At 36.2% G+C, this 22,139-nt stretch overlaps 1 protein-coding gene across 1 annotated transcript in view; it reads right to left on the reverse strand.

Annotated features, from left to right (window-relative positions):
• Positions 1–988: 988 nt before the first annotated feature.
• NDST3 (N-deacetylase and N-sulfotransferase 3) overlaps positions 989–22,139 on the reverse strand; it is a 137,746-nt gene continuing 116,595 nt past the window's right edge. The window contains exons 9-13 of the mRNA XM_079919970.1: positions 20,973–21,147; positions 17,599–17,769; positions 16,061–16,170; positions 5,970–6,072; positions 989–1,377 (exon numbers count right to left, since the gene is read on the reverse strand). Coding sequence (XP_079776096.1) covers positions 1,258–1,377; positions 5,970–6,072; positions 16,061–16,170; positions 17,599–17,769; positions 20,973–21,147 — 679 coding nt within the window. The 3' untranslated portion in view covers positions 989–1,257. The remainder of the gene's footprint in view (positions 1,378–5,969; positions 6,073–16,060; positions 16,171–17,598; positions 17,770–20,972; positions 21,148–22,139) is intronic.

Here is a 22,139-nt window from a genome sequence, read left to right on the forward strand (position 1 = left end):
AATAGATAACTCAAAAATTTGACTGTGTTCTATTGTATTCCATGAGAGTGATGTATGAAATGTTCTTAAAAAATGGGACTGGGCTTTGCTTATCTTTTTCTGCCTTCTATCATTGCAAAAATCATATGTTTGTTTTTTGTCATAAATCTCTACATTACACAATTTCATTTCAAATTATCTGAAACAATGTAGTTTTTCTATAATTTAAATGTAAATAACCTAACATATCAACTAAAGAAACTGTCCTTAGTTTTCATTTAATAGGTTTTGTTATTGGGAACATTAAAAAAAAGTTATTTACAGTGAAAAGTCAGTCTGTTTCTGGAGATGACACATATGTCAGATACTATGCAAGCGTTTCTGTAGAACCAGTGAGGACTACCGGAATTGATCTGCAGCTCACAGAAAAGGGACATAGGTTGTCAATCAGATATCTTCCGAACCCTACAATTTCTCCCTTTTAGAAGATTTAGTCAGTACACTTTCCATTACTTCTTACTGTTTTGGTATACTTAGTGTGTTTCTATTTCCAATCCAATGGCTTTACAGTGTATCTTTCAGAATAACAATTATGATAGAGAAGTTAGTAACTTTTACATAAATGTACTAGACTATGTGGATGAAAACTCACTTTTTTTTTCTGCTGTAACACTTTTTTTTTTTTGGATGCAGATAAACTCATATATAACTTTTCCGCTCTTTGATCTAGCACAAGCTGTAATTTATAATTCTAAATACTTCAGTGGATTTACATTTTGGCAAGCATTTTTCATGGATGTTAGGCCTTTAGCGTCTTATGCTACATTGTGATGTTTGCTTCTTGTTTTGTAGGACACTTTATAGAATCAAAGAATAAGAAAACATTGTACAGGCAAACAGCAGCCTAAAAATCTACAGAGACCCAATCTTGGTTGATATATAAAAGTGTAAATATTACTACAAAATGGGACAGTTCTGCATTTGTGTTTGATATTTATATTGGTTGCTATTGATTTCCACATGAGTGCACAGTAGTCTCCAATGACCCCACAGGCTCCAGTGTTAAGAGAAAGGCCATAGGCCTCAAGGCTTGTAACAGATACCTTTTTTGTTTGTTTGTTTTGTTTCTACTCATCCACATGCCAGCACATGGAAGGACCTTTGTTCTTTTTTTCTCATTTGAAGAGGTATGTTTATAAACCGCCTTTTGGTAGCCCCTGGAAGCTCTGGGAGAGGTGAGCATTCCACGGAGATGCATTCTCGAGATGTCTCTTAGTGCTATCTCACTTTCTGCAGCTCCTGTCTCAGCCAGGACGGCAGGGGCTGCCCCAGTCTGTGCAGCAGCTTGGAGAGTTCCACGTTGTGGTCCCGATAGTAGCTGGATAGAAACACTCTGCTCTGAGATGGGAGGAGGAGATGAAAGGACATTTAATTTTGTTTTTTAAAGTATACTTCATATACTTTGACGATGTTTACATCTGTGTCAAGTAAACCATACTGGTTTAAAACTGATATTAAGCATGTGGGCTATTTCTTTAGCATAATATAAACACAGTGACTCTGTTCTTCAAAATACACACTCCAAACACATATGCTGTTTTCACTAGGGAAAGGGTTTTCATATTAAGCATGGGATTTATTTGTGCAGAATTAAATGTTTAAATAACTAGACTGAATTGCTAGAAATATAGCTGTAATAACTGATTGGGTCTAATATTATGCTCTATTAAAACTATCCTGGCTTTGGAATAAGAGTTGGGTTGGTAAATCTATAAAATAAAATACTCCTTTGTCATCATTAATTTACATTTAGATTTTGAAGGTAATATTTTCTTAAGAGCTCTTTTAAGGCATACACAAAATATTCACTGCTAAAACAGTACTATGGTAAACCTTAAAAATATAGTAGGTAAACTAGGTAAGCCTATAACCTTATTTGTACTATTTGACCCAAGGAAGGAAAGGAATGCCTTGTAAACGATCCTGACTTATAGGGAAGTAGATTTCCCTTCAATAAAGAAAAATAGTTTAATAATTGAAATTGTCAGAAATGGAAAGTGCTGTATTGTAAGATGGTGTTTAGTGGGGTTTATATGTAGTGTAAATGACCATTGTTGGGAATGTTGTGAAGGATGGATTTCTGAATCTGTATCTATACTTCCCTGCTTTACACTATTCCGAGGTTTTTATTTTTATTGTTTTTTTTGGACTGCACGGTGTGGCATGTGGGATCTTAGTTTTCCCACCATGGGGTCTTAACCACTGGACCACCAGGGAAGTCCCTATTCTGGGGTTTTTAGTTGAGTTGAATCTTTAAAAAGTTTTAATTTAATTCCTTGTGCTAGTCTTTTAAAATGTCATATCTGGTACCCCATTTTAAAGGCCATAGAAAATCATCTGGTTTTATACTGGTAATTTCTATGTAACATAGTGGTTTTTGTAGTCATTATGATCACTGGAACCAGACTGACATTTGTGCTATATTCTAACCATCACTGCGATCAAGGGAGAACCCAAACCTTTGTCTCACTTCTGGTTTTGGTCTTCCACGGTCATTAGCTGTAAAACCACTGACAGGCCCAGCTGGTACACCCAGGCCAGAGAGAGGTGGAGACAAATCATATTCCCAGATACTCCATCTGGGGGTCTGATCATTTTGTGCCTCCTTTGCTGCCAGCCAGACCTGGAATCCAGGGCTGAGCCCTAGGCCTTTGTGCAGAGGCTAAGTTTCTAACCTTCCCCACTGTGTTTTCTCTTAAGGTCTTACTTTGCATTGTTCCCCTTTATGAGAGAAACCCTAGAACAACAGCAGCCTGGGGCTGCCCAGCTCCTGCCATTTTGCTCCCTGATATTTTCCATATGGCAAAGGATTCTCCAACATCTTAACTAATTTTAGAATTGAACCTCCTGGGATCAATATCGACCACACATCCCTTTGGAGTTTGGATCGTACCTCCTGTTACTGAGGAGTATCTCAACTATACCTCAACTTTTTGGTCTTTTTGGCATTATTTTCAAACCTGGCTGTCTGTATCAGTGCTGCCTCTGTAGCCAAACCCTTGTCCTGTGCCCTATTATTTGTGCATGTTGGTCCCTATAATCAAGTACCCTTTCTTCTTGTTGCTCTGCTCTCTCATGTGGCAAGATAACTGATATGAGACTTGTAATGTACAACATGTCCTATTTGAGAGTCTAATATATTCAGGCCAAAAGTTACTAGGACAGAACTCAGTGATATGCAGGATTTATTGTACATACATTGTTATCTGACCATCATTCAGAAAGGGACTATTTTAGATGATAAATCACAGATAGGATATCTGCTAAGTATGCCAACGTAGTCTACTTCATGCAAACTCATGAAATTAGTGTAATAAGAGGGAATCATAATATATGGTAAAAGAAGGAATCGTATAATAAATTCAATATCAGGTTGTTTATTGGCCTATTATTAAAGAATCTATTAAATGCTTTTGACTTGGAGAGGTCATAGACTTAGTGGTTCATTTAAAATGTCAGTTTTTATTCCCTTTCTACAATATATTTTGATAAACAAAGTCAAAGTGGAAGTAGGCTAACAGCATTCTTAATTTCCATCCTATGATGTTTTGGTGATGTTTGTGAGGAAGGGTTCTGGTGTTTTTCTGTAGCAGGAGAAGCAAGCAGTGTGGTGACAGTACTGCCTATTCTAATCTGTGTACACTTGTGTTTCCATTACCTCCAGGAAGGACCCGTTACTCTTGCCTCCTCTCTGGGCACTATTTGCACAAAATCAGCTATTCTACTCCCTCAAATAAATCCAGTATGTATATGATTTTGTGATATAATAAGAAATATATATTTGGTTTTTGACTCTGGTTCCTGGCACAGAGCTCCTAAATCCCTTGTAATTTCCTGAGTGACAGGGGTGTAAAGAGTGGCTTTTCTTATTTACAATAATCTCCTTTAAACCTTATCTGAGTTTCTGCTTATGACTTGACTCTTATGGGCCCCTAGATAGCTTCAGATGGGTGCTGGTTGCTATAGAGGAACCAAACATATCATTAGAGGGTTGGAACTTTCAGCCCCACCCTCCAACCTCCAGGGAAGGGAAGAGGGACAGGGGATTGAGTTATTCACCAACAGACAATTATTTAATCAACCATCCTTGTGCAACGAAACCTCCATAACTCAGGGTTGGTAAATGCATCCATGTGCTGGGAGGGTGGTACACCCCAGATTCCACAGGGACAGAGAAGCTCCTGTGCTCAGGACCCTTCTGGACCTTGTCCTAAGTACCTCTTTGTTTATAATAATAGGAAGTGAAGTGTTTCCCTGGGTTGTGTGAGTCATTATAGCAAATTATAAAACCTGATGAGGGAACCCCTGATTTGCAGCCAAGTTGGACAGAAGTGTGAGTAACCTGGGAATCCACTACTTGTTACTGGAGTCTGAAGGGGGCAGTTCTGTGGGGCTGAGCCCTTAATCTGTGGGGCTACACTAACCCTGAATAGTTAGTGTCAGAATTGGATTAAACTGCAGGATACCTAGCTGGTGTCTGCAGAAAACTGGAGAATTGCTTGGTATGGAAAACTCACACATTTGGTGTCAGAGGTGTTTGAGAAAAAATATCTTAGGGATGGATTACGCAGTAACCTTGTTGGGAGATATGGAAATAATGATATCCTGAAAAGTTATGTTTTTCTTATCTTTCTCTACCACATATTTAATATTAGGTCTCAGTATGTGTTTGATAGGAGTGAAATAAAATACTAAGAAAGATGTTCTACAGTGTCTTGAATGTTTTAGTTTTAATAAATATAGAGAGAGATAGCTTTGACATACATGAAAATGAGATACTTTATATTACTGTCTTGAAATACAATGGGAATTGCCCTTGAATATTTATTAATATGTAAGGATTGTTTTCGTAGTGCTCTGAAGGTATATTTTAATAACCCACCAAAGAAAATTGGAGTTCTGAGAATGCAACTTGTTTATCAAAAGAACAAGAACCTCCACAATGCCTTTTAGATAGAATTTAATTGTGAGCTTAGTGAGCTTAGCTTGATAGATGCTCTGTCTCTATCAGGTTGCAAAAAAGGTCCTTAAAGTCTTCAAGTATTAAAAAGTATCCAGACAAGTTCATACCATGTTAGGATTCTTGGACCACTGCAGGATTCTTAGTTACCATAATATATTAAACATTGTGGGAAAACAATGCCAAATAATGTCTTCATTTTTGAGTTAAAAAAATTTTTTTTTTACAAAATCAATCTACTTGCATTCTTATGTCCAAACTATATGTTAGCTGGACTGATTATGAAATCAAAATAATATTAATAAATTTTAATATATGTGAAATAAGCTTTAAAGTAAATATATAGCGTCTACAAAGTGGGAAAACTGTAGCTTTAAGTGATCACTATGTCACCATTTGGAACAGAATAAACCCGAAGCGCTACATACCTACTGCTAAGTTTGGGTGTCTCCATTCTCCAGAGCCTAAATTATCTGCTAGTATCTTACACATTTGGGAAATATATTCATTCTTTCATCTTATTAACATATTAACAGTTCAAAACTTAGTATACCAATAATTAATATTATTATGCAGGCCACACTTACTACTAGAGAGTGACTTAGACAGTGAAAATAAAATCTTTTGGGCCTATTTTCAATTTCCAGCTGATACATTTCCTGTCTTGGTTTCAGTTAACATTTTTAGTGCTAAAATTTCTGTGAATGTATCATTCCTTTTGGAATGAGATGTTGCCTTCTTTGTTCTGATTCAAAATGGCAAATTCTATTGTTTTCTTTTATTCTTGCATGACAGGTAAGATAATCACTGGAAAAATCAAAACAAGCAACCTGAATGCATTCTAATCCAAATGTCACTTTTAATTTTTATAAAGGGTGAATTTTAATTTTAATCACTTTTATAAGAAAATAGATATATTTTTATGTATCATTTTGCTTATTTAGTTTGTACTTTTAAGCTCTATACTTACCTCAGGATCCATTGGAGGGTATTTTCTTCCTTTGCTCTTTCCAAGGCATTTTGTTTTACCTTCTTCCAGTAATTGACACCAGAAACCTTTATGAGAATCAAACCTAAAAAAATAAAAAATACAAAGAACAAAAAAGTATTTTTCAAGCAAGTATTTTTAATTGTTCGGATATTAATCTATAACCAAGGAAACTGGCATATTTTTTGAATGCATCACTTTACATAAAGTCTTTTGGCATACTTCTGAATTCTCAGTCCATCTGTCATATTTGTGAGTTTGCCAGATTTCTAATAGAAAAACTGTCAGCAGGAGGTGTCCTATTAATAGAAATTAATAAGCCTACCTCCTTCATCTGGAAGGAAAAAGCTATATAAATTTCAAGCCCATTCTTTCCCTTTGCAGGTTTTAAAAATAACAAGTCAGTCTTCACATCTACGGATTTACACAGTACTTGTACCATTCAGTTACAGGTTAATAGAAGAGGTTTTGGTGTGTCATGGAGTAATGAATTTCAGGAGTCTCTAGCTCTAATCCATTTAATGTTTTTCCAGAGACACTTCCTTATTTTGGTATGAGCTCTGTATTAAAGGAATAACACCTATAAAAAAGATTTTCATGGCACAATTGTAATAAAAGTAATAGCAGCACATTAAACTTATATTTTAGTTTACCAAAATAGTTCATATAACCCTTTCTCATTTGAGCTTTTCTTATAACCCCTTAATGATATGGAGTATAGCATTTGTCCCATTTAATGGCACTTAGCACAGTGTTTGGCTCTTTGTGAACACTCACCAACTGTTAGTTGAATACAAAAATGAAAAAGAAGGAAGTGCTCGTCAAGGTTTATTTATCTTGGACTATATACTTTTTCAGTATGCAGGTGACAACTCAAGTCTAAGCCTCCTGACCCTAGGTAGAGGGCCTTTTCTCTTCACTGGTCTCTGGGTATGTTCTGTATTATAATTCATTATGAATAAATAGTAATTTCCCATGCTTGAATATAAAAGTGAAAGTAACAGTCAGCAATGATGATTCTTTCACATGGCTTTTGTTATTCAGCGATTCTATTGCTATAATTTTTTCTTCATTAGAAAGAATTATCATTTAGGGCCACCTTTTCCTTTTGTCTTTAATTCATACTACTTCCCAGAATGCTGCTTCTAACTTTTTCTTAAAACTATAGTGTAAACAATGAACAACTGGAAATTGAAATTAAAACATTTAAATTAGCATAAAAACATGAAATACCTAGGGATAAATTTAGCACAAAATGTATGCAAGATCTGTACAATGAAAACTACAATTGTTAAGTGAAATTACAGAAGACATAAACAAAAAAGAGCTATACCATGTTCACAGATCAGAAGACTAAATATTTTTAAAATATCAATCTCATCTCCAGATTTGTCTAGATAATTCAATGTGAGTCCAAAACTCCAATGGACTTTTTTTTTGGTAGAAACTGAAAAAATGATTATAAAATGTATATGGAGATACAAGCTAATAATTTGTTTTAGACAAGCTAAAACAATTTGAAAGAGAAGATCAAAGTTGGAGATCTTATACTATTTAGTTTCAAGATTTACTATAATGCCACAGTAATCAAGCCTGTGGAGTATTGGCACCAATGGGTCAATGAACAAAATAGAATCTAGAAACGGAACAACACATCTACTGTCAACTGATTTTCAAAAGTAGGTGCCACAGTAGTTCAATGGGAAAGGACAATCTTTTAAATAAATTGAACTGGAAAAATTGGATGTCTATATGGAAAATATGAACACTGACCTCACACTGTATATGAAAATTAACTTGAAATGAAATCTCATTTCGTGAATGAGCTAAGAGCTAAACTGTAAGAATTCTGGAAGTAAACATAGGAAAAAACACATAGAAAATTTTTGGGTTAGGCAAAGACTTCTTAGGATGAATGATAAAAGAATAATGATAATTTTGAATACATCAAAATTTAAACTTTTGCTTTTCTAAAACACTTAAGAAAATGAAAAGAGAAACCACATGTTGGGCAAAAATATTTGTAAAATGTTAATCTAATAAAGGACTGATATTCAGAATATACAAATGAACTCAATAAAAAAAGATGAAATTACCAATAAAAATTGAGTAAAAGATTGGAATAGACACTTTATCAAAAACACAGATGAATGACCAATAAACAAATGCAAATTTGCTCAGTATCATTAGTCATTAAGAAAATGCAAATTAAAATCACAAATGAAATACCACTAGATACTAGAATGACTTAACTTAAAAAGACCAATACCAAGTGTTGGCAAAGATGTGGAACAGCTAGAACTGTTACACCTTTTGGTAGAAATTTAGGATATTACAGACACTTTGGAAAGTTTCTTATAAAGTTAAATACGTAATTACTATATGGCCCACTAATCCCATTTCTGGGTCTTTATCCAAAAGAAATGAAAATATATGTCCACACAAAGATCTGTACACAAATGTTCATGGTAGCTTCATTCATAGTAGCCCCCAAGTGGAAGCAACCCTATGTCCATCAACTGGTGAAAGGATAAACAAATTGTGGTATATCCATAAAATGGAGTACTACTGAACAATAAAAAAAAAACCCAATTACTGATAGATGTAACAACAAGGAGGAATGTCAAAAGCATTATGCTAAGTGAAAGAAAGTAGAAGAGTGGTTGCCAGGGCTCAGGGGTGAGGGGAAAGGACTGACTGCAATAGAGCATGTGGAAACTTTGGATTAATGTTCTATATCTTGATTGTGATGGTGTATACAACAGTACATGTTTGTCAAAATTCATCAAACCGTACAATTAAAATGGGTAGATTTTATTATATGTAAATTACACATCAATAAAGCTGATTTAAAATTATATTGTGATTGAATGTGTGATTGGAGAGTAGTCTTTCTGTAGCTAATGTTGTAGACTTTATAACTATAGCCCTATGAAAAGAAGGCAAACCTATATCTCTGTCTCCTCCCTGCTTTGGATATTAGAGACACTAAAGGATTACTCACATCCTACTTGTGCAAAGCCCATTTCTGATCATTATTAAAGCAATTGTGTGGGATCAAGACATAATATGATATATCTCCATGTTGTTTATATTCTTGATTGCATCTGTAAGGCAACTGAATAAATGTTTCATAGTCAGAGGTATAAGAAAGGAGAGCATTAATAAATCAACTAACGTCAATAAAATAAATAAATTTAAAAAATAGAGACGATGATTGAAATAATCTATACACGAAAACTGGGAAGCTCTAACACAACAACATTTCTGGAAGTCTGCTATTGATAAAACATTTTTCATTAACATTTTGTTATTGGTAATTTCCATAACTGAATTATGACTCATTTTAAGTGTTTGATCAAAATCCAGACTAGCTATTATTATAATTTTTTTTGCTAATATACCTAACTATAGATACATGTCTGCAACATACGCATGCCTTATGTTAAAATGAGCAGCTTTCTGACAGAATGTTTCTTTAAGAAACACTAACTTCACACATATTAAAGTTAAAAATCAAAAGAAAAATAGGTTTTTCTTTCACCTCTGCTAATTGATTACATCTCATGCAGTGGACTGTCAGGCTGGGCTTTATTGAGAAAAATGTGTGTCTGTGGAGCTGACACCTAGCCCAGACATCTGTAAGTTCTGTAAGTATAAGTTCACAAGCAGTGGTGTAACTGTATCGTAGTGGAAACAAAAAGAAGAGGAAGGTACACGGGAGATCATATTATTTTTCAGGTTGCCTGAGGAGGTGAGGGATTGATGTTGATGAAGGACCTTGTGAGCAATTCAGAGCCCAAGTGAAGAAGCTTGACATGAGATGGAGAAAGATCTCTCACATCTTTTCAGAATATCATCAGTGTCCCTCTGAAAATTAGCCTCAGGACTACTAATATCTGGTAGGACAGCAAGGAAACAACCTTTTTGTGTAGGCACTGGCAGCTAGTCATTTCGTGTGGGAACTGATAATGGCTAGGATCCTCTTTAAAGGCTTTCAGGAAGAGAACATTTTGGAGAAAATTTTATGTGTTGTTTAGTGTCTCTCCATGGTTACCCCTTCCTAGAGGTAGGGATACTTTATCATTGTGTACCCAGAGTCATGCCATAATAGTCATTCAATAAATCTTTGTTGAATTAAAGAAAAAGCAAGAATGCACTGGTTCTTAAGTTTGTGTGGAGTATCACCTGGGGATGTTTAGAAATAACTGGAAGAGACCTGTGGGCATGGACAATCAAGATTCTCCAATGATTCAGCCTCCAACTAGTAACATCTCTATATTAATGAAAATGTGACCTTCATTTTACCCTTGGGCAGGTGAATCCCAGGGAACATTCAGATTACACTTAGAAGGTGCAAGAATGTTTGAAATGTCTTTACATTGAAATAACATTTCTGTGAACGAATACTGAATTGTGTGGATATGCCAAATTTTCTTAAATCCATTTTTCAGATTGATTGCAGCTTTTGGCTATTATGAATAATGCTGTGGTGAACAATTCTTTGTGGACATAGGTTTTCATTTCTTTTGGGGTAAATTCCTAGGAGTGGAATTGGATTATTTGTAAACTCCTGTTTAATTTTTTAAGAAATTGCAAAACTCCTTTTGTAAAGTGGCCATTTATTATACATTACCATCAGCAATATTTGAGGTTTCCAGTTTCTCCACATTCTTACCAACATTTGGTATTATCTTTTGGATTATAGCCATTCTAATGGTATCTCAATGTAGCTTTAATTTGCATATCACTATGATTACACATTTATTATGCAAAGTGACAATGTGTCTGGAGGTGGATTATTTTTATTTATTTTTTAGCATGTTTCAAAATTTATTCCTTTTTATTGCTGAATAGTATTCCATTGGATGTACTGATATATATCACATTTTTATTTATTTTTAATTGAGGTATAGTTAATTTACAATGTTGTGTTAATTTCTTCTGTAGAGCAAAGTGACTCACTTATACCTACATATACATTCTTTTTTATATTCTTTTCCATTATGGTTTATCCCAGGACATTGACTATAGTTCTCTGTGCTATACAGTAGGACCTTCTTTTCCATCCATTCTATATATGATAGTTTGAATCTACTAACCCCAAACTCCTAGTCCATCCTCTGCCCTCCCCACTTCCCTTTGGCAACCACCAGTCTATTCTCTATGTCCGTGATTCTGTTTCTGTTTCATTGATAGGTTCATTCCACATATAAGTGGTATCATATGGTATTTGTCTTTTTCTTTCTGACTTACTTCACTTAGTATGATAATCTCTGGTTACATCCATGTTTCTGCAAATGGCATTATTTCATTTTTTATGGCTGAGCAATATTCCATTATATGTATATACCATATCTTCTTTATCCATTCATCTGTCAATGGACATTTAGGTTGTTTCCATGTCTTGGCTATCGTGAATAGTGCTGCTATGAACGGCTGCATGTATCTTTTTGAATGACAGTTTTCTCTGGATATATGCCCGGGAATGGGATTGCTGGATCATACCGTAATTCTATTTTTAGTTTTCTGAGGAACCTCCGTAATGTTTTCCATAGCAGCTGTAACAACTTACATTCCCACCAACAGTGTAGGAGGGTTCCCTTTTCTCCACACCCTCTCCAGCATTTGTTATTTGTAGACTTTTTTTTTTAAACAAATTTATTTATTTTATTTATTTTTGGCTGCATTGGGTCTTTGTTGCTGCGCGTGGGCTTTCTCTAGCTGTGGTGAGCGGGGGCTACTCTTCGTTGCGGTGCGCGGGCCTCTCACTGTGGTGGCCTCTCCCGTTGCGGAGCACGGGCTCTAGGTGCACAGGCCTCAGTAGTTGTGGCTCGTGGGCTCTAGAACACAGGCTCAGCGGCCATGGCTCACGGGCCTAGCCACTCCGAGGCATGTGGGATCTTCCCGGACCAGGGCACGAACCTGTGTCCCCTGCATCAGCAGGCGGACTCTCAACCACTGCGCCACCAGGGAAGCCCTCTTGTGCCAATTTTTAAAAAAATATTTTATTTATTTATTATGGTTTTATGGCAGGCATGCGGGATCTTTGTTGAGGCATGACGGATCTTTCATTGCAGTGCGTGGACTCTTCGTTGCGGTGCGCAGGCTTCTCTCTAGTTGTGGCGTGCAGTCTCCAGAGCACGTGGGCTCTGTAGTTTGCGGCATGCGGCCTCTCTAGCTGAGGAGCGCGAGCTCAGAAGTTGTGGCGCGTGGTATTAGTTGCCCTGTGCGCGGCATGTGGGATCTTAGTTCCCCGACCAGGGATTGAACCCATGTCCCCAGCATTGGAAGGTGGATTCTTTACCACTGGACTGCCAGGGAAGTCCCTCTTGTGCCAATTTGAAGAGCTTAATAAATTGGCAGTGTAGGCTCCAGAGGAATGATTGTGGTTCAATCCTGCCTCCTCAACTTACTTGCTGAGTGACTTTTGGCTAAGCTTTTCTGTGCCCCAGTTTTTGTAGCTGAAAAGTGGAGCTAATAGTGTCTATCACATAGTATTGTTATGAAGCAATATATATAAAATACTTAGAACATATAAACATATACTGATTTTGAAATGTTATAAGCACTTTTAAAAACAAATTTATATGAAATTGGAGTAGATTATTTTCTTCTTTTTCACTTCTTAGCATTTCTAGCTGTTTCATAGGTAATCTAGAGAACCAGCAGATTTTAGCTACTATGGCTACTGTTTTTTGCTACTAAAAAAAGTTTTAATTTGGCACAGTTTTACTCAAACTCATCTAAAAAGGGAAAGAATTCCTAGACAATATAAATTTGGTTGCCGGGGAAGTAATATTAGAAACAGCTGAAGCAGCTTCAGTTCTTTATGACTTAGTTAAGCCCCATCCACAGAACAAAACAAAACAAACGCACAATCTTCATTCAACTCCTGGCCTTCAAATCCTTATTGTCCATTTATTGAAATTTTCATTGTAAACTATTATTAAAAATTCATAAAACTCAGTCTGGTTTCATTCATGTTAATAAACAGGTTAATTGACTGAGAAATAAAGATGTCAGGTTCAGTATTCACTAGTATTTAACTAGTACTTATAAGTGGGAAGACTCCTGTCACAGTCATTGATGGCTTGTATAATTCTGAATGGATATATTCATGGGAAAATTTATACAAATTAACACAATTCCATGCTGAGCGTTATTTTTCCTGCTTTTTCTTAAATGATTAGACAGCTTTTAAACACTAAAAACATAATATGCAAGCTAAAATAATGTTAGTATTATCAATGTTATTTATAATTTAGGGATTAAGGTTATATTGAACAAGAATTGTAAAATGTGAATTTACTTAATTGAATGAGAAAGTTCCCATTTATATTTTTTAAAGCTTAAACTGCTTATTTCAGATCACAGCCACACTCACTAAGAAAATCAGATTTTTACCGATTCAATATATCATTTAAAATCCATGATGACAGTACTAAGTCATTTTAAGATATCATAGACCATCCATGACTGTATGAAATTTGGAAGTCTTGAACACTTCTGTAGTGATTGTGGAAAAGAATAAATAACACTCTTAACAATGGAAATTTATTGCCATTTTTATGGAAAATAGTTTTGAAATTGGAGCTTTTTAAATATTGAAGATAATCAATTTATAGCTCTCTTAAACTGGAGTACTCTTTCATGCCAAGACTGTATGGTAAAACCTTTGCATAGACCTAGTTTCATTCATTTATTCTACTGTGTGCAAAGAACTGGATTTATGTGGTTAGTTGAGAACTCATATCTGTTTGCAGTTCAGAACATTCTTTGAAGGCTTTAAATAATTTTTTTTTTAAAACTACCAAAGAGGTAGTCTTCACTACCATTAGCAGGAAAAATATGAAGCAATAAATGACATTCCTGTGAACATACATTTTCTACACCCAGTCATCTCCAACATATCCAAAGCACCACAGAAACAACTTACCAGTACAATTAGTTTAATAAGAATAACTAAAATTGGAGGGCAGGATTCAGAACAATTGCAAAGGGCATGGATGAAGGAGGATTTAGACCTAAGCCAATGACATGAAGTTCCAAATATTCTACAACAGGTACACTGCTGGTTTTTACAAGGTGTGTCAGGCTAACTGATTGACAAGAAAATATAAAAAGAAACGGAATGGCAGTACCTTATCTATGAGCAGGTTGAGTAGGCAGCCCTGCTGGACCTGAAACTGTGGTTTCAGAGACTACACACATCTTATCTTGCTACTTCACCCACTGAGCCCCCAGTAAGGTTACAGAATCATATAAGGGGTAATTTTAGCCAGATACATCCCAGGTGCAAAGTGACCCATAGTCCTTTGTATACAGTACGTTGCTTTGATATTACTTCTCTTAAGTTTACACTCCCTTTACTTTACCCTTGGAGGTGAATAAAAAGCTTGCTGCTGAGCCGGATGCAAAGGGGACAGATACACAGCATGCAGGTCAAGGACCATTCCATAAGAAAAAGAGATTATGTTTTTATAGAATACTCCACTTCTTTCTGAAATACAGTACTTTGCTATATGCTCTATAAAAAAGACCCAAAGATAAGCCAACTTGAAATAGAAAACTGTTTAGAAAATAAAAACTTTCTTTTCTAAGAGATACTTAAAAGGATATAAAGCAGAAAGTGGACTCGAATTTCTAACTAAAGCTAAATTCACTCAGCTTTCTTTAAGGTCAAGCTGAAAGTTAAATACCTAAGGCTAGTGTCTGTGTTGGTACTTTAAGCTCTCCAAATCTCTGATAGGATCCACACTATAGAAAACACAGAGGGTAGAAGGTTAATAGTAACAACAAAGTAAATGACTCTTAGGAAGGAAGCGCAAAACTCTCGAGTTCCACCTACTCCTTTGTCCTCTAGATCAAAATGTCTCTCTTACATGTGTCTCTACATATGATTTATGCAAGATGTACACAGTATTTGATGGTTTTCTGCAAACCTTTTTCTGTAAGGGACAGTGAAAGGTAAAGGAATCTTGTCTCTCACTTTCTAAACTGCTATAGCATAAGGAGAACAATGAAAAGAGAAAATCAGTTGATCTACAGAACTGAGTTTTATACTGAGAGATACAATGGAAGAATTCCACATTGCAATCTTAATCGGTTTTTTTAAGGCTCAGTCTATGACCCTAAAATTAAATATATATATTACAGTGAGAGCCAGGTCCACAGTTCATCCAGCTCAGGATCTCCCAGTTGCTTGTTCCAGTTGCATGTGAAATAGGAACAAACACAACCTTCAGACATCTGACTGCCAACCATTATAAATGGACAAAGTCAGATGGAGGTCTTATTTAAAATGCTAAGTGAACCCCAGAGTCAGGATTAAGGTGAGGCAAGAGAGGCACCTTGGCTGAAAAATTTTAGGAGCCACTCACTCTCAGGTATTTGCGGGGTCCTGAGAGTGAGTGCCTCCTTAAATTCTAGTGCTTCTCTTGCCTCACCCTGGCCCCCACTCTGAAGGAGTTGACTATCTAAGAAAATCAGTGGGAACCAGAAAAAGAAAACCAAACCAGAGCTGTAACTGCTGAGGCCTCTGAAGAAGAGGGGGCAGGGTCAGTCATACAGTGGGTGAAGACCAGCAAAAAATGGAATTAAGTGTAGAAGTAATAATAGCACCTTTCTCTCTGCCTATTCGGTCGCCTATTGGGCTATTTCTTGCTGTATGACATTGGGTTTTGAAAATTTCACAGAAGAGAGAGGAGTTCATAAATCACCTAGTTCAAGAAGTCTTTTTAATGCTTCCAAGAGGTCTCAGTATTGTTTGTTAAATAGGCTCAGTGCTTACCAACTTAAAGTAGCCTCTTTTAAGGTTAGTTGTTGCTTTTAAGATTTGCAACTGTTTTGTTCCTTCCAGGGGAAATCCTTCCTAGTTAGAAATCAATAGAGGATTTTGGACATTTCTTTGCCAAACTGTTGAAATGTTCTTTCTCAAGTGGTTAATATCAACTGGAAAATAATCAGTATGTAAGGAACAGCTAACTTGACAGCTGTATCACCAAGCTACAATTTCTTTAAAATCAGTTCTCTGCTGAAACTTCAATAAATTAATTAGAATATAAACTTACGTTAAAGCTTCTGAGTAATTATAATGAGGAGAGACTCCTAGAAACTTCTGTACTTCATCCATCACTGTAGCAGGATCAGTTCTTAGCTGTTGCCCATCAATAATTAGCAACTAAATTAACAAGGAAATTAAAAAAAAATGCACATTGAAAAAAGACATGTAACTGCATAATTAAAAACTTCTGCACTCTGAATTTATTCAGTGAGAGACTGAGGGGACTTGTGTGCGTTGTTGTTAAGACTTAACCAGGCCATCCTCATTAATGACCTGGAACAAAAAATAAATCACACTAATTAAATGTGCTCACGTTTTGTAGTCCGAGAAGTCCTGCAAACACGATGAAAACAAAAAAGCCATTTGAGGGTAAAAAGAGAGCTTAAGAAATGTGACTACAAAATCACAAATGGAAACCAAGTTTAAAAACAGATAAAACAATGATTCCATGATTCAAGGTGGGAAGGAGCATTGCAGGAAGGAAGAAAAGTGACCAGACCAGGTACAGTGAGACAGAGGACATGGCCATTCTCCATGATTCCAGTCAAAGGAGTAGCACTGTAAGGTTTTAAGAAATATTTTGATAATCCATTTGGAGAAAAAGGTAAGACTCCCAGAAAGCCTGAAAGGAAACAGAAGTTCCTCAACAGACTACAGGCAAGAATTTGCTTGTTGCTCTGGTGAGGGAAGGGGGTGGTCCCAGCAAGATAAAATGACAGGAGACCATGATGAAGGGCCATAAAGCCTGGAAAGCAGCTCTTGCTCACACCTCTTCTCCAATATTTCTATTTAGTCTCTACCAGCATCGTTCATTAGAACTTTCTCTGTGGATAGACACGTTCAACGGCTGCAGTATCTAACTGGTGGCTACTGAACATTTGAAATGTGGCTAATGTGATTGAGAAACTTAATTTTTAATTTTATATAATTTTAATAAAAATTTAAATAGCCATATATGGTTGCATATATGGTATCATTATGGCTAGCATGTTTCTAGACACACAGGCATATACTGTGTCTGATGTGACGGGACTGCTTTATGCAATCCAGTAGGGGCTGATTTTGTAATCTAGGCTAATGGTAGGCCAAAGAGAGAAGCAAGGAAGCCAAGGAAAACATAGGACTTGTGAAAAATGCAGCAAGGTGGTTCAAAGGGAAATAATGGCACTTAATTAAGCAAGACAATATTTGCCTTGTTTGGTTAAGAGGTTCTCAAGCTTTATTCTCAGAATAAGAATCAGGAGTATCAAGCTTCCGATGCTCTTTACAGTCAGGAAGGGTATGCACTAGAAAACAGGGCAGGGAGAATTATCCTGAACTACTTCTAGAAAGAAGAGTAGATAGTTTTTCTACCTCTGCCTATTACTGTTTGTCAGAGTCTGATTTACAACTAAAGAGTAAAGGCTAGTAATGTTTTAATGAGTAAAAATTTCCTCTAGCCTAGAGGCAAAGTCACTAGCCTAGAGGAACCAGCAAAAGAAAACCAAACCAGAGCTGTAAACTTGATGAGATTGTAACATGATGTAGATTCTTATTGCTCAATACCTGAAAGGGAGGGAAATAAATAAGCCATCTCTCGATGTGGCTGGCATACCACCCTGGGACCAAACATCTCTTCTGCAAGGCTCTAAGCTCAGAGGATGCACGGGGCCCGGCTGAGATCACTTCGTAGAAGCTAAACTTCAGAGCTGCGGGGTCTTCATGTGATCGCTGATGCTATGATGAAAAGGTGGATAATTAAACCGACTTGAATCATAGGCATAAATAATTAAAAACCAATCTCTGTGACAAGTCTCAAAGCTAAAGGAAGGAGTGCCTCACTGCTGGAGGGTTATTTGTTTTGCAATTAATAAAGGATGAAAATGTTTGCTTGGAGCATCAGGATTAAAAGTTATGACACTGATGAGAGTATATATTTGATAATTAATTGGTAGAGGTGGAATTCTTCTTGATAGAATTCCTTAACCAATTTTTCTGAGTCGTCTCCTTAGTGTATACATATTATTCTGAAAGTAAACTTTTGAAAGTTGCCTTAATGCCCCCTTTTCAGCCCATAAGAAACCATTTACCATGTCCAGTGAATATCCATAATGCACAAAGCACTCTACTAGTTCTGCCATGTAGTTTTGCTCCATCTAGTAATGCAGTTTTAGATTAGAAAAGCCCTATCGGCTATTTAAATGGAGAAACTACTGAAAACTCTGACGTGCATTACCTGAAACCCACAGCTTTTATAATATACTACCTAGCATCTCAAAGCCAAGATTATTTTACCTAATGGTAACCTTTGCGATGAATCAGAATCGCTTATTGTACAGAAAATGCAGAAAGCAGCAATCCAGATAGGAAAGCATTTCATAATGGCTCAGGCTCACGCCCAGGGGTTTGAGGAAATCACCTTTCCCCTAAATTGACCAAAAAATATTCAGGCTTAGTGGTGGGTTTGTGGATGTTTACCACATCTAGTTGAATAGCAAATTTGCTGCAATTGAGATTCAAATTACTATACTACAAACTCCACTAGACTTTGTTAAGGCCTGCATTTTGCCACTGTGGAGCGATTTATTTGTAATATTTAGGACGTTTTGTTAGCTTGCAGCCTTGAAACCTCCTTTTTCAGCAAATTCTCAATTTTTCAGGGGCTAAGTGGTTGCCAAGCTCCAGTTTTCTTCTTTCTTGTTGAGTCAATTAAGGCTTATTTCTTTTTTCTCTAGATACGTAGTGGAAAATGTAAAAGGCGCAATATCAAGTCAGTCAGTTTGCAATTTGCTGTATTTTTGATTTAAAAGATTGCTGTAGGAGTTGGGCATGACGTTGGCGTGGAGTTGTGGATTCCAGCTTTCCAGGAAGTCTCATTCCCTATCATGCAGATCATTATCAATATGCCTAAGATCCCATGACCTTCCCCTGGTCTGTCCCAGCCACGAAACCTTTCCTGACAATCTGTGCTTCCTTTTGTGAACACGGAAAAACTGCTTTTGTTCAGAAAGACCCCATGCTGAGAAACTTTATTCTCTAATATCATAGATTGTCAGGAATTTAGATGTTTGAGGTCAGTGAGAATGGAACATCCCAGTCTTGCCTGGAGGATCAGAGCTATGTGGGTCACTTTAACACAAAGAAGCCTTATTTCCAACCCAGGTGCAGAGTATCAGGTAAGTGATTTTTGGATGTAACATTCCACATTTATCTTAACTTTATAGTTTCCAAGGAAATTGGACGGTTAGTCTGCTTTTCAGCCCTGACCTACTGATAACCAGCTTACACACAGCCCTGCCTGCATCTATCAAACACTTCATGTTAATTTTACCTAAATTTCTCCCCTTACAAATCCTTCCCTTCTTTAGGGAAGTGCCCAGATAGTTCTTCCAGTGTTCAGGCTCCTCTGCTGCAGCCAATTAATATACCTAACTTGTTCCTGGTCGTCTTTATCAGATGGGCTTTATCACTCTGTAGGAGTCTACCTGTCACTTAACACTTTCTGATTTATACACTGGTTATTTACACATATTTCTCCAATTAGAGTGAAAGCGATCTCAAGTGTAGCGTCCAGATTTGTTAATTTACCTGTAGAACATACTTAGAACAGTACTTTGTACATAGTAGTCATTAAAATAATTTAATGAATGGATGAACACATGAACATTAGGAAAGTGTTTTTTTAAATTACAAAACCGAGGAATGATAACTAAGGATACTAGAGACTAAACACACTGACTCTATTAATTTTGTTATGCTCTTATATTTAATTTTGACTGCTTTTTATTGAACTTTTTCCACTTGATGATTAATAAAATATCACTGAGGCAGTTTTTTTCCTATTATTTTTAATATTTATTAAAGTAAACATGTATTTGATGTGTAAGTTTTATTATTAGAGTCTTAAATTATTTCAAAGTGATTGTTTCTGTGCTAGGTTCTAACCAACAGTAGAAGCATAATGGCAACCCTGGAGTGTATGAGAAAGAGGCTTAGAACAGGGAACACTGGCTGGGCTTTCAAGAATGAAGAATTCATTCTTTTTTTTTTTTTTGCGGTAGACGCGGGCCTCTCACTGTTGTGGCCACTCCCGTTGCGGAGCACAGGCTCCCGATGCGCAGGCTCAGCGGCCATGGTTCACGAGCCCAGACGCTCCGCGGCATGTGGGGTCTTCCCGGACCGGGGCACGAACCCGTGTCCCCTGCATCGGCAGGTGGACTCTCAACCACTGCGCCACCAGGGAAGCCCAAGAATTCATTCTTATATTTAGTTTTGCTACTAAGTTATTTCTTCAGTATAGCAGTTATTTAAGCTCTTTTAGAGTCAGGGTCATCAATCTATGGCTAAAGTTTGCTTGTTTTTGTAAATAAAGTTTTATTGGAACACAGCTAGGCTCATTAAATTCCATATTGTCTATGGCTGCTTTTGCAATACAATGGCAGAGTTGTAACCATATGGCCTGCAAAGCCTGAAATATCTACTCTCTGGCCCTTTATAGAAAAAAAAAAAAAAAAAGACCTGTGATTTTTGCTTTGGGGAATCAGTTATATTCCTTATCTGTAAAATTGAGATAATAATAGCAGCATTATACACATATTAGATGAAAAATAATGATTTTAAGTTATAACACTTTACTTTTAAAATGCAGATTTATAGAAGCAGAATACATACAAGTATATACTATTTTATTTGCTCTATTTTAATTTCTTCATTGTATTAATACATTTTATTAAATACATGAATTAAATGAATGCAAAATTAAGAAAAACTTAAGGGGAACGTTTCTCCATGGAAACAAAGAAAAATTTATTTACCTTCCTGAAATATAAAGCTAGCAAGTCTCTTCTGTTAAAACCCGAGGTGGTGGCTATTGCTGAAAACCACCCTCCCTTCTCCATACTTCTCTTCTACTTGCTGGATTCTGTCTGTATTTTCCTTACCTGGTACCAGGAATATGCCCGGTCTGATGGGTCAATGAGAATGGTGATGATTTTGGCTTTGGGGACCAGAGAAGCTGCCCTTTTAGGCGCTTCCTCTGAGTGGAAGTAATTGGCACTCTTCTCAAACAGAAAGTCAGTGGTAACATTAGATGGGACTGGGAAGAAATCCATATACCTAGAAAAGAAATATTTCTCAAAATAAGACTGGTTTATACTCATACCCTGGTGACTGAAGATGTTAAAAATGTCCTACAAACAAAATTCATTTGCTTCCTAAACAAAAAGCCTTTTTCTTTAAGGCATTTGTCCCACAAGCCTGTTGGCAAGGAAAAAAATATATAGAACACTAATAATGTATTTTGAAAATGCTTTTCTAAATACATTTTCTTTTTGTTCTACTTAATATCAAGAAAAAAAGGTACGGGAGATAACAAAAATGTACACACAGAGTGATCAAATGGCAATAATAATCAACCTAACTGTATAAATTGTATCTAAATGCAGAAATATTTTACAGAGAAAAATGTGAGTGCTCAACCAAGAAGAAAATTTGATCGAAACAAATGATGTGTTCAGTTCAAAGGCATTTTGAAAAATCTTAGACAAAACAGTTTTTACTTCGTCACAAGAAAAAATAATTTCATTCCCACTAATGTATTGTGCTACTATTATATTCAACTATAAAGTATCAAAGGGCAGAACAGATCTGATATAAACACTGCCCATGTCCTTAATTTTTTTCCCATATAGAGCCATTTATATTCTTTAGAAAAATTATAGAAGTTTAAAAAGTATGTATATATTTTCAGATATAAAATACTATCAAATTTTCCAAGGTCAGGTCCTGTATCCTTAAGTGTGGTGAGAATTCAAATCACCAGCAGAGTGAGCACAGGAATACCTGTAGCCTCAAGCACAGAAAGGTAGGACATAATGGGTTTTGTATAATATTCCATTTGTACAAAATGTCAAATATAACTGAATTCAGCGTATGATAGTAGGTATTTCTGAAGCACCAAGGAACATCTTTAAAGGAAAAGGGGCCTTTTTAGAAAGAACATGCAAATTTAACTTCTAGGGTTTCTTACATTTTATAATAATAGCCTCACACTCCACCCACACCCTCTTCAATTCATAAGCCACTATGACTTTGGGTTACCAAGACAA

The sequence above is a fragment of the Stenella coeruleoalba genome, assembly GCF_951394435.1.
Source record: "Stenella coeruleoalba genome assembly, chromosome: 4".
In the NCBI taxonomy this organism is placed as follows: domain Eukaryota; kingdom Metazoa; phylum Chordata; class Mammalia; order Artiodactyla; family Delphinidae; genus Stenella; species Stenella coeruleoalba.